Source organism: Schistocerca gregaria, chromosome 10, assembly GCF_023897955.1.
Source record: "Schistocerca gregaria isolate iqSchGreg1 chromosome 10, iqSchGreg1.2, whole genome shotgun sequence".
NCBI classification, from domain to species: domain Eukaryota; kingdom Metazoa; phylum Arthropoda; class Insecta; order Orthoptera; family Acrididae; genus Schistocerca; species Schistocerca gregaria.
In genome coordinates this window covers 204,124,049-204,138,023 of record NC_064929.1, presented here as the reverse complement: position 1 = coordinate 204,138,023, position 13,975 = coordinate 204,124,049, and the positions used below count along the sequence as shown (strand labels likewise).

The 13,975-nt window shown below is 39.6% G+C and overlaps 1 protein-coding gene across 4 annotated transcripts in view; it reads right to left on the bottom strand.

The window, feature by feature from the left end:
- Positions 1 to 7,107: 7,107 nt before the first annotated feature.
- The window catches only part of LOC126293379 (max-like protein X), a 45,396-nt gene continuing 38,528 nt past the window's right edge, over positions 7,108 to 13,975 (bottom strand). For all 4 annotated transcript variants that reach the window (XM_049986585.1, XM_049986588.1, XM_049986587.1 and 1 more), the window contains exon 7: positions 7,108 to 10,254. In XM_049986585.1, coding sequence (XP_049842542.1) covers positions 10,174 to 10,254 — 81 coding nt within the window. In that variant the 3' untranslated portion in view covers positions 7,108 to 10,173. The remainder of the gene's footprint in view (positions 10,255 to 13,975) is intronic.

The window sequence follows — 13,975 nt, the reverse complement described above, 5'->3', positions numbered from 1 at the left end:
GTCCATTAGAGGTCACCACTGCATGAATTCTGGAGTGGGTAGCTCCTGGAATGAAGCTGAAATTTAGTGAAAGAAGTTAACACAACTTTTGTTGCAAACAATTGCGTGTACAGAATAACGGCGTGCACAAAATACCAACATTCACAATGAACTGAGGAAGACAATAGTGCCAAAGATATTCCACTCTGTGACAGGTCCATGCAATTATAATAAGGGAAGCTGTCATGATGTCACAAACTTAAAGCCAATGTCAACCATGTTGTTGTTGTTGTTGTTGTTGTTGTGTGGTCTTCAGTCCTGAGACTGGTTTGATGCAGCTCTCCATGCTACTCTATCCCGCGCAAGCTTCATCTCCCAGTACCTACTGCAACCTACATCCTTCTGAATCTGCTTAGTGTAGTCATCTCTTGGTCTCCCTCTACGATTTTTACCCTCCATGCTGCCCTCCAATACTAAATTGGTGATCCCTTGATGCCTCAGAACATGTCCTACCAACCTATCCCTTCTTCTGGTCAAGTTGTGCCACAAACTTCTCTTCTTCCCAATCCTATTCAATACTTCATTAGTTATGTGATCTATCCACCTATGTCATAACCAATAGATTGTGGTCAGAGTCCACATCTGCCCCTGGAAATGTCTTACAATTTAAAACCTGGTTCCTAAATCTCTGTCTTACCATTATATAATCTATCTGATACCTTTTAGTATCTCTAGGGTTCTTCCATGTATACAACCTCTTTTCATGATTCTTGAACCAAGTGTTAGCTATGATTACGTTGTGCTCTGTGCAAAATTCTACCAGGCAGCTTCCTCTTTCATTTCTTTGCCCCAGTCCATAGTCACCTACTACGTTTCCCTTTTCCTACTACCGAATTCCAGTCACCCATGACTATTAAATTTTCGTCACCCTTCACTATTTGAATAATTTCTTTTATTTGATCATACATTTCTTCACTATTTGAATAATTTCTTTTATTTGATCATACATTTCTTCAAATTTTATCGTCATCTGCAGAGCTAGTTGGCATATAAACTTGTATTACTGTAGTAGGTGTGGGCTTCGTATCTACCTTGGCCACAATAATGCGTTCACTATGCTGTTTGTAGTAGCTTACCCGCATTCCTATTCATTATTAAACCTACTCCTGCATTACCCCTATTTGATTTTGTGTTTATAATCATGTAGTCACCTGACCAGAAGTCTTGTTCCTGCTGCCACCGAACCTCACTAATTCACACTATATCTAATTTTAACCTATCCATTTCCCTTTTTAAATTTTCTAACCTACCTGTCTGATTAAGGGATCTGACATTCCACGCTCCGATCCGTAGAATGCCAGTTTTCTTTCTCCTGATAATGACATGCTCTTGAGTAGTCCCCGCCCAGAGATCCGAATGGGGGACTATTTTACCTCCGGAATATTTTACCCAAGAGGACGTCATTTTCATTTAATCATACAGTAAAGCTGCACGCCCTCGGGAAAAATTACAGCCGTAGTTTCCCCTTGCTTTCAGCCGTTCGCAGTACCAGCACAGCAAGGCCGTTTTGGTTATTGTTACAAGGCATCCAGACTGTTGCCCCTGCAACTACTGAAAAGGCTGCTGCCCCTCTTCAGGAACCACACATTTATCTGGCCTCTCAACAGATGCCCCTCCATTGTGGTTGCACCTACGGTACGGCTATCTGTATCGCTGAGGCACGCAAGCCTCCCCACCAACGGCAAGGTCCATGGTTCATGGTTCATGGAGGGAGGCCCCAAACCATGTTAGCTGCCCAAAATACACAATGTGATGAGAAGAATCCAGACACCTGACTGAAAATCACTTACAAGTTCATGGCGCCCTCCATCAATAACACTGGAATTGAATACCGTATTGTCCCACCCTCAGCCTTGATGACAGCTTCCACTTATGCAAGCATATGTTCAGTCACAAGCTGGAAACTTTCTTGGGGAATGGCAGCCCATTCTTCAGGGAGTGCTGCACTGAGGACAGGTATCGATGTCGCTCATTGAGGCCTGGCATGGCATTCCAAAAGATCCCAAAGGTATTCCATAGGATTCAGGTCAGGACTCTGTGCAGGTCAGTCCATTACAGGGATGTTATTGTCGTGTAACCACTACGCCACAGGCCACGCATTATGAACAGGTGCTCAATTGAGTTGAAAGATGCAATTTCCATCCCCAAACTGCTCAACAGTGGGAAGCAAGAAGCTGCTTAAAACATCACTGTAGGCCTGTGCTGTGATAGTGACATGCAAAACAACAAGGTGTGCAAGCCCCCTCCACAAAAAACACGACCACACCATAACACCACTGCCTCCAAATTTTACTATTGGCACTACACACACTGGCAGACAATGTTCACCGGGCATTCACCATACCCATACCCTGCCATCAAATCACCACATTATGTACCGTGATTCGTCTGTCCACACACCGTTTTCCCACTGTTCAACTGTCCAATGTTTATGCTCCTTACACCAAGCAAGGTGTCGTTTGGCATTTACCAGCTTATGGGCAGCCGCTCGACCATGAAATCCAAGTTTCCTCACCTCCCGCCTAACTGTCATAGTACTTTAAGTGGATCCTGATGCAGTTTGTAATTCCTGTGTGATGGTCTGGATAGATGTCTGCCTATTACACATTACGACCCTTCCAAAACTGTCGGCGGTCTCTGTCAGTCAACATACGAGGTTGGCGGATACGCTTTTGTGCTGTACATGTCCCTTCACGTTTCCACTTCACTATCACATCGGAAACAGTGGACCTAGGGAGGTTTAGGAGTGTGGAAATCTTGCATACAACCATATGACACAAGTGACACACAATCACCTCACCACATTGAAAGTCAGTGAGTTCTGCAGAGCACCCCATTCTGCTCTCTCACGATGTCTTATGTCTTATGGCTACGGGGTCGTTGATATGGAGTACCTGGCAGCAGGTGGCAGCATAATGCACCTAATTTGAAAATCATACGTTTGTGGGGGTGTCTGGATACTTTTGATCACATAGTGTATTAGCTTCTGGCTGCAGTGTTTTGGACAAAAATGCCAGCTTCTCTCATTGACCAATGTAGTAATCATTGTGATTATGGTCTAAAGTGTAACGGATTCAAATTTCATTCTTAAGTGGACTCATTCAAGCACAGCTGCCTCTATTCCAACAATGCATCTCCCCTTATTATACCTGCGGTTGGACGACTAACTCATATTGCTGCCAAAGAGTCTTATTTATACGCTATTTTTGTCATCGATGGTATGGCTTTGAGTACATACAGTGGGAACATTAATACAACCGACAAACTGCAGGGATGGATTCCTGACTGGAAGTGGAGTAAAAAGAACCATGTATCTGAAAATGGATAGTGTGTGTGGACTGACAACAAATCATCCTAGTACACAGTTGCCTCGCATTCACATAACAATACATGTTAAAAGTGGCTTCCATGCGATGCAATGCACACATCCATACGTTGTATCATGGATTGCCTATCTCCATACACACAGGTGCCGTGAACACTATTGAAAGGTCTGTGCATCAGGAACTGGTTCAGCATTCAAAATCCTTTTCAGGTGCCCCCACAGGTAAATATCCTGGGGGTTTAAGTCCAGTGATCTAGCAGGATATGCTACAGGGTCCCTACATCCTATCCAATATCCGTGGAAGATATACCATTTCATTTTTTCGTGTATAGTGTACAGTTTTACTTTTCTGATGAGATAGCAACAACAGGTTACAAATATTTTACTTATCTATAAAAAACAGATTAAAATATAGAAAAATTGAAAACAACAATGGACAATTAGGTGGTGCGAATCGCATACCATGTTTACTGTAGCAATTTCGTAGTTCCAAATGCATTGTTTTTTTGTAAGACATTGGTGTCATCTATAGTGTCATTGTAATGTCATTAATTAGAACCGAAAACCCAACAATATGGCTAAGTGCAATAGCAAATGTAAAAAATAAATATTGTTTGCTGTCACTTCTTTTGCTATTAAAGAAAAATTGTATACAATGTAGAATCTGAGCTATGATGCTATGGCAGAAAAGCACAATATTATTGCTTTTCACATTTTTAAGGCAACTTCAGCTCCTGATACCAAATTGCTAACATGTCTGTACAGCTCATATCCAAAGTTTCATGGTACTTCTGAAGGTGATTTATCTGCAGTAGGGAAGCAATAACACTCAAAATACGCAAGTGTACACAGACAAAAATGCGCCATCCCAAAATCACCTGACTAGAGCTGCAGAAGATATTGTAGACACAATTCTCATTCTGCGTATCCAAATGCTCGCTCAACACATATTTATATAATGCTTGGAGAGGTAACTTCAAATTCATAGACCATCCGGGCAGCTGACCTATTTCGTGGCATCCTACTCACATCCTAACTGACAGTGCCGCCCAGGTCATATTGCTAATTGTGAATTGCTCAACCAACATTCACTGATGTTACATGTTACAACATTAAAAGCTCCATGTTTTTCTATGCAACATAAACTTTCTGGACCACTTTTTTTTTTTTTTTTTTTTCCTTGACGAACAATCCCTCCAAGACTTTCAATACACAGCACTAATGCATCTGCAAAGTCACAATCCATTTTCTCTTCTGCAACAAAAAAAAGAATAGAATAGAATAAAAAACTGCTTATCGTGTGTTTACAGGCACAAAAACTGGGATTTCCCTTGGCTGCTTTAGAGCTCACAAAGCCAAAAAGAGCCCAAAGAAAGATGTAGGCAAACAAACGGATAATGCAAAGGATGAAATTGACCCCACATTCTGTTGTTAAAGAGTTGGGAGTCAATGATTTTCGGAATCATTTGAGAATGGATGCAACGTGCTTTTTGGAGCCACTGAATGCCATAAAATCATATTAGATTAAAAAGTAATTCGCTCATGAGAGAAGGTGTCAATTGCAAGGAGGCCATTAACTACATTACAGTTTCTAGACACTGGCAGAAGTTACGATGACTCAAAATCAGCACAGTTGTATCCCTAAAATTACTAGCTAAAATGATTCCTGAAACCTGCAATTTGTTTTATAGGTATCTGAGGAAATACATCGTGCTAAATTAAAACAAAACAAATGATGTTCACGTAAAATTTACTGAGATGCTGAGAACAATAATGGCCTAAGGCACACAGTCATCGATTTTGAGATTTTATTATATACACTTGCTCCTGAAATCTGTTTATTTTATGGTAAAACAGTTTTGTCAACATCTGTAGGCCCCCACTGTTTATATGATCACTCACGAAAAGCTGCCTCACCGATTTCTTGGATATTTGCTTCCATACAGGCCCAAAACACAAAGCATAATATTGTTGCACTGCACTGTTCAATTGTTATCTAGTGTTGCCAGCATGATTTATTTACTACATCACGTACATAGTACTAGTAGTAGTAGCGAGAGCAGCGCTTTGTAATCAGAGGTATATCAGCAGTTTTAAGTGAACATCAAGTCACAAATGTGCTTAATGAAAATTATAACAAGGACAGTAAAGTATTGGAATAAGTTAGAATTGGATATTGTGTGAATTTAGTTCCTGTTCTTTGTGTTCTCCTAGTTTCACATTAATTACAAACTTTACAATTGTCAAAAGATACTATTGTCACCAGCATATTTCCAGAAATTTTGTGTATAATATAATCCTAGATATCAATATTTTATAACTTGAAGTGGGTACATTATCTATTCATAGGCAATTCAGACTTAGGAGACTGGTGACTTGTCTACAAATTTGATTTTCACAAACATCTATTTTCCTCAAAACTTTGTATGTGCATTTGGCCCTTATGGTTCTTAGGGCCTCAATTTATTTTTCTATGTAACATGAAATATGTCCCCTATAAATTTAAGAAACCGATTTCAAATTAGAAGAGGAAAGACTACAAATGGTGGTGGTGCACTTCTAATAAATACAGCAACAGCTACATAAGAAATGAAGCATTTCACAACTGTTATAACTGTAAACTATACTTTGCTCTTCATAGAAGAAAACTTGGAAACCAGCTGAATCTTTTAGCAGATCTAAAAATTAAGCAAGTACATATTACAAATAAAAGTCAATTGATTGTCCGTATTTCGAAATTTTTTGTTTTATTTCCAATACACATTGTTAATGGAATCTAAAATCCAGTCATCTCCATACGTTTCAGACTATTTATATAGTCTGTGTATCAAGCACTTCATTTATTGCATCCCTATTGTTATACTCTTTACGCATGTCCCACTAAAACCTGCAATTTTGAAAATTCTCCCGAAAAACTTGTTGTTAAACTTTCATACACCTTGCACCTTGTCATGTTAGCCCCATTTAAAATGCATTTAATCCTGCACTGCCAGAAGACTAAGTTTTGTCACATTGTTGTTACGAAATCGCTACACACGGCACAGTTTGTTGGTTAAAGTGTTGGTGGTATTGACTGTCGAACAGTCATACCAAACCAATGTCCCAACACGAAAAATTGGATGCTCATATGGCCAGGAGGCCAATGCACATCCAATCTGTCAGACGTTTCGTGCTGACTCTTTATGTATCAGGCTTTGGTGGGCGGAGAATGCTTCTTCCACTGTACAGAGCTCCCTGGTATCTTGGTCAGGATGTCATGCACAACCTAAAATGCTCACTGGTTGTGAGATCGAGGCTATAGGTTGAGTGGTCATAACACTCCAAATAGGAATGTTGACACTCAGCCTCAGTAAGGGCACCAGTGTGATGGTGCATTGTCATGTTGGAAAACTTTCCCAGTCTGGGATTCCCTGAATACTTGCATCTTCTTTAATCTACTCTTAACTATTGTCAAATGCAGGTATCTAGGACATAAATTTGCATTTTTTTCACATCCATCTATTGCTGATGGGGATGGATTTCTTTCATCTTTTAATTATTATAGCTGTCCGCTTTGGAGATCTTTCTTTCTATATGTGCCATACTGTATACTGATTTCCTGCAGAATTTGTGAATTACCTCAAGATATAATGTCTGTTCACAAGTAATCACAAACATTACAATGGTTTTGAAATATACTTCATATTTCAAATATGAAATGTACTTTTAACAGATTACTCCTCAGGATGAAAGCTAAGGCCACCTTCATAAGACAACGCGCAGTTTTTATTAGGAGATATATTACAATTGGCATCTCTCATTTCTATATTTAAAACAGTTTACAAAACCACTCCACTGAAATATAACAGAATGCAAACCTGTCCCTCTGCATTTGCAACAGAATATTCTACCACATAAATGAACTTTTGTTTAAAATAAAAAGCAGTCTCTGAATAAATGTAAACATAGAACTGCTTTCAAATGTACTGCATCATCACTTCTTTTACCTCCAAAGCTAATCAACTATTTAATTTACTTGAATGTGCACTAAGTCATTTTTAACATTCTGGGAAAATACTGAAAAACATTCTCATCATCAATACAAGCATGGCATCTCTCTCTCTCTCTCTCTCTCTCTCTCTCACACACACACACACACACACACACACACACACACACACACACACACACACACACACACACACAACTCTGCTTCTAATTTTAGAGCAAATAACAATGAAGCAAATCTAAGGAACATAACTAACAACCTCAAATCACTAAAATCAGCTAAACATGTTTTATTTAACAAAACTTTGTTTTTTTAAACTAATAATATATTTATCCACTGAAAAAAATATTTGAGAAAAATATAACCACTGCAATAAAAAAACAGCTTCTTTCAAAATTTAGATTGGTATACAATAACAAAACCCTTCATTGCATCAATCATACAATATAACAATGTCACACACACAAAAATAAAGATCTTGCATTAATTATTTTGTTTTTTAATTTACACTTTGCACTACTTCCTTTGAAAATGGCTTGCTTAATCCCAAGTTAAAAGGAACTTCATATTTTCAACAAGGACACAGCCAACAACTTTGTAACTACAATCGGTATTAAAATATAAGATCTTGTATGTGGACTCACTGGTTAATACAAACACTTTTAGTGTGCCAGCCAATCACAGTATTTAGTACTGGTAAACAAACTTAATGAACACACAGAACAGCTCACAATCTGCAATGAGCTACAACCACAACTGAACATATATGCAGAGTCCAATGTTACCATTAAATGCAAAAATGGACACATTACCCTGAAACACCTTAACATCAAGAAACTGTTCTAAACTCCCTGCTGGCCGGTTTACACTGCCACTGACCAGAGACACAGGTTCCCAATCTTTAAATGCTGGTGCATCCTCATAGGTACAAAGTCCAGATGAGTGTCGTGGTATCACATGAGACGGGAAAAGAGGACAGGGAGGCAAAAATAACTGCAGAGATCAAATGGCTTTGATCATTATGTAATCTCAGGAAAACAGATCAACAACAGTTCAAAATTTGGGTACACAACATTACAGTCAGATTGCTTACAAGTAATACTCTCTCAACTTTCACTCGACTCGTCATTTGCTTCATAAACATATGACTGTGTGATACTTATAGCACTGCTTCCTGACACGGAGGAAAAAAAAGTCAACAGTTCACAGTTTTCAGTGCCAACCACTGAATTATCCTGGTGTGATTTGTTATCACAGACTGCCAGTAATGTGTAAGGGCTATGAGACTCTATGACCACTAAAACAATTTCATGAAAGGATATAGATTATAAGACATTCAGCTTGTTTGTTTATCTGGTGTTAACATTTGGCTAAGAGTGGGCAAATGAGGTTTTAGTAACTAGAAGAGCCCACAAAACTTCCACTCTCTGGAGCCAAGTTTAAGTTGCAGTCATGTTTGTGAATTTGGTCAATGCATTTGAATAAATGTGTTAACCGCTTTCTTTAGTGACAATTTGTAAGACACGTAGTATCTATACATATTTGTCAAAAAAGAATTGTCTGTCAGTGCTACCTTTTGTATCCTGGATTCTGCATATGGCTTCTTCCGTGTCCAAATATTTCAATAGAAGGAAGTTTATGATTTGACATACTGGACAGAACGCAAGCTCGAGGTGCCGAATGATAGGGAAGGACACATCTCAGCAACTGAATTAAGCAATTGAAAAAAATCATGGGAAACACTTTAAATACAGATGGCCAGATAGGGATCTGAACCACTCTCATTCCAAATGTGAATATGGTTTCTTACAACTTCACTAACTCATTCAGTACAGATATGAAATTTCCTGGCATATTAAAGCTGCGGCCCAGACTGAGACGAACTCGGGACCTTTGCCTTTCGCAGGTAAGTGCTCTACCAACTGAGCTCCTGCAAGCAGGGGAGCTTCTGTGAAGTTTGGAAAGTAGGAGATGAGATATTAGCAGAACTAAAGCAGTGAGGATGGGTCGTGAGTCGTGCTTGGGCAGCTCAGTCGATAGAGCACTTGCGATCGAATGGCAAAGGTCCTGAGTTTGAGTCTCGGTCCGGCACACGGTTTTAATCTGCCAGGAAATCTCATTTACTATGAGGTCATTACAGATGTAGTATAAGCTCACAGGACAAAGCTGGGAGAAGAAAATGGCAATGTCCTTGGAGGGGAGGGATGGGAGAGGGAAGGAGGGGAGAGGAACAGGTGTGGGAGAGGGACATGAGAAGGAGTGAGTCTGTAGGTCGGCACAAGACTGGGAGTAATTTTAGTGTCCACCTGTTTACTTTTTGTTAACATTGGTAATTGCAGCAGAATGTACAAGTACTATATCTCACCTGACATATTGCAAGAAACAGAGTACAAAAATTGAGGACCTGTGTATGCCTCAAGACTTGATACTAATGATCGCAGAATGAGCAAAGTAACCGCATAAAAATTACTTCCTCTGGAGCAGTGCTGCACTGTAAACGAGACACCACCGTATCAGTAGACTGTGCCAGTTCTCTGGCGATGCTAGTTGCTACGACACTGCTACCCTCCCTCTCCCCTTCCAGTACTTTATTCCCCAGTGGCAGAGACTGATGTCACAAGAGATTCTAGCCACATGACGAGAGCACTCCACACCACGACCGCTACTCCACGTGGGACCGCCAGACGAGCTGGAGGGAAGCTGACACCCTACAGACACCGCAGCGAGGAAGTGTTACAGGCACGGAGCTCCTCTCCTCCCAGGCCGCCACAGGACCGGACAGGCACGTGCCACGGTTCGACTGGCAGCGGTATCGGAGACCTCAGACTCTGGCGCCGCCACCCTGGAGAGCCAACTGCGAGTTGAGCTGCTGCAAGACACCCAGCACCACATCGTGCAGCGTCTGCAGCACCAAAAAAGCATTGTCTGCAATGAGTGACAAGCTTACAGAATCATCACCATTTATCTAAATGTGCACCTGTGAAGGATGCAATGCAACTGCAGTATGGCAGTTCCTTTCAAGGGGTATCAGTCTCTTCATTGTATGTCACTGTGCAATATCAAGAAGTTCAATTTGTCAGTTTTGTTTATAACATTAAGACGACTCATCACATATTTACTTCTGGCACAGATTAAGCTTAAACAATGATTGTATATGTTGTCCTGTCATATCTAAAAAGAGTTATTAGTAATGTTTTCAAATTACCTTTTCAACCGTCTATACACAACACGAATACTTCAGACCAATTTATTTATTTCACAAAATTATTTCATAATCTCAAATTATTATAACAAGTACACAAAAAACTTAAAAACAAAAGGCATCATTTTACTTCAAATCATTCGCATCAAACATCTTTTGTATGTAACATTATGTCTTTGATTCAATTTATGTCCTGAATTTTGGCAGGAGAGGTAGTTGCAGAACAGCTGTATGATGGAAAGTAGTGCAGAGAGTTAAAGTGCATGAGATTGTGGCTGAACAAGCAGAATGCAAAGATGTGCTTTTAATGTTATGCCGGCAAGAAAAATGTGAATAAATGGAAGAATTACAGTATTTGGCTGTTGATAGTTATTCAAAAATCCACACTTCTACAGGTTGTGTGCAAATTAATAACAATCTAGCCCACTAAAGGAATGACTACAATCAATAATCATTAAAGGCATTGATCCGAAAAGGCAAGTGCAAAATATGTTTCACCTCCTGCTTTTGAATAATTTTGAATATATTGAAACAAAGTTGTTAGTTTGGAGTAAACTGCAATTACACCTAAACATTGAATAAATATTAGCGAACAATGAGAGCAAGAGTGTTACAAGGTATAAATACACATGACACACAATAGCAAAGACAAGGTGAAATACACGAACCAAGTGGGTTATTGAAATACAAAAGTATGGGTCCCAATTCGGGATGAACATGGAAGGAAAGGAAAATTGGAGGAGCAAGAACACACTGACCAATATGCCACAGATCGACAACTGAGAAGGAAACAGGAAAAGGATGGAGCGTCACCAGTGGAGTAGACAAGAAAAGAGGATATTAAGGACCTCGGAAGAAGAACAGAACGGAACCGGCACATAACAGCAAGTCATGACACGCAAACACTACTAGAATCCGATCCATGAATGATGGCAGTTTGTGCATGTCGAGGCATGGAGAGGAATGATACTGTTGACAATTCCAAGTGCCAGTTGCAGTATGCACATGCTTTCTGCTTGAAGTCCTGAAAATTATGTCTCTCACTTGCTTATGCAGAATTTATCATACCATCATCATCAGCAATGACAACTCCCAACAAATAAAATAAATTTACTAAACAACTCGCTACGATCAATCACGTTTAATGCTTGCATTAGATATTGCATTCAGAGCAGAGCATTCAGAACGCTACTGAATGCTCATTGGATGTCGGAGTATGCGTGACGTAGGAGTGCAGAACAATTTTAAACTCGACCGCCATCATACGTGGCTCGAACTATAACAATGCAAATCCTACAGTACACACTCTGAACATCATTCCTACACAAAGTTGGGTACCAATACGGTAAATAGTTTTCTGACTACACTGGTCCAAATATTGAAAATTTAATTATAATCACTCTGTATTTTGGGGCGGTTCTGTTTCAGAGCCTTTAACTATGAGCTGCATACAAACCTTTTTTAGCAAACAGTGCTAGTGAATGGCTTATATCTTAAACACAGCTATCAACTATAAGTATGGCACATAAAGTTTATCCACATTTAAAAACTACGTGTTTCCAGTTTTCAAAACCTTAAAAAGTTCTTAAAAGTCTTCATGCTTGTGTTGTGCTCATTCATAAAAAAGATAAACAAATATTTTATTGTTTAGAATCCAGAAAGCATATGGGAGAGATTTGTAATTTGATAAATCATACAGGAAGCAGTTTTAATGTGTTTTTTTAAAAGCAAAACAGAAACAGATGGAATCGTCCCTCAGGAACATCAGGTATACCACATTTTCACTAAATTATTTGTTAATCAACTTTAAGAATGTTTCTTGTACGACTCCTCAAATTTCAAATATTTCCCACGTGCACTGATGTTTAAACAATAAAATTATTTTCCTAAGAGCAACAAAGAATTAACAATTTAAGATAACCGTGTGGTGCAAAAATTGACAACTGACCATAAATAATGGAAAGTACAAGGTCATCCACACCACTGCTAAAAGAAATCTGTTAAACTTTGATTACACAATAAATCAATCAGATCTAACTCCCATAAATTCAACTAAACACCTAGGAATGACACTTACGAACAACTTAAATTGGAAAGAACACAAAGAAAATGTTATGGGGAATATGAACTAAGGAATGTGTTTTATTGGACGAACACTTAAGAGATGAAACAGATCTACTAAAGACACTGACTACACTATTCTTGTACATCTTCATTTCTTTTGCAGTACCACTACATGGTATGGGATTCATAGCAGAAAGGATGACCAAAGCACATCAAGAAAGTTCAAAGAAGAGCAGCACATTTTCTATTCCAGAATGAGATTTTCGCACTGCAGCGGAGTGTGCGCTGATATGAAACTTCCTGGCAGATTAAAACTGTGTGCTGGACCGAGACTCGAACTCGGGACCTTTGCCTTTTGTGGGCAAGTGCTCTCCCTCTCTGAGCACACAATTTTAATGTGCCAGGAAGTTTGATATCAGCACACACTCTGCTGCAGAGTGAAAATCTCATTCTGGAAACATCCCTCAGGCTGTGGCTAAGCTAAGTCTCTGCAATATCCTTTCTTTCAAGAGTGCTAGTTCTTCAGGGTTCGCAGGAGAGCTTCTGTAAAGTTTGGAAGGTAGGAGACGAGATACTGGCAGAAGTAAAGCTGTGAGGACAGGGCGTGAGTCGTGCTTGGGTAGCTCAGTTGGTAAAGCACTTGCCAGCGAAAGGCAAAGGTCCCGAGTTCGAGTCTCGGCCGGGCACACAGTTTTAATCTGCCAGGAAGTTTCAAGAAGTAAGTTATTTCATTTTAGAGCTTCCTTTGTTTGTGGCTGTTTACATTCTTGGAGAGGATGGTCCCTCCTTTACAGTCAAGACACCACCAAGCTGTGATGTCAAAGCATAAAAGTCCCCACGCACAGCAGATGAAGACATTTACCTGCCGTCGCACCTTGCCGATTACTCGAACCTCACGTCTCTCTGTTCAACTACGCACAAATGCGAAACAAAACAATCGTGCACAATATGTGTTTCACGACATATTTCCTACCTAATACTATTTTACTATTCTGTCACGATCACCATTCCTTGTCATAAATATGGAGTCGGAAGTGTCATTTGCCTAAACGGCGTGTAATATTACATTATCACCACTGCTTCCTTCATTACGAGAACAAACAACCGAACGTCTCGAATCTGTGATGCCAATACAATCACCACTGTATACGCAGTTTTCATTCTTCTATGGACTTCAATTGGAAGCACAGTTCGTGTGGTTAGAAACTCACTGACATTGTTACACTACATACCACCATGTTACACACTACAATACAGAGCCTTCTAGGCCACAGGTTGCAACTTGCATCAGCAAAGTGGGAAAGTCGACTGAATAATATGCACAACATGTAATACCTCAGTCGATATTGAAAACAGA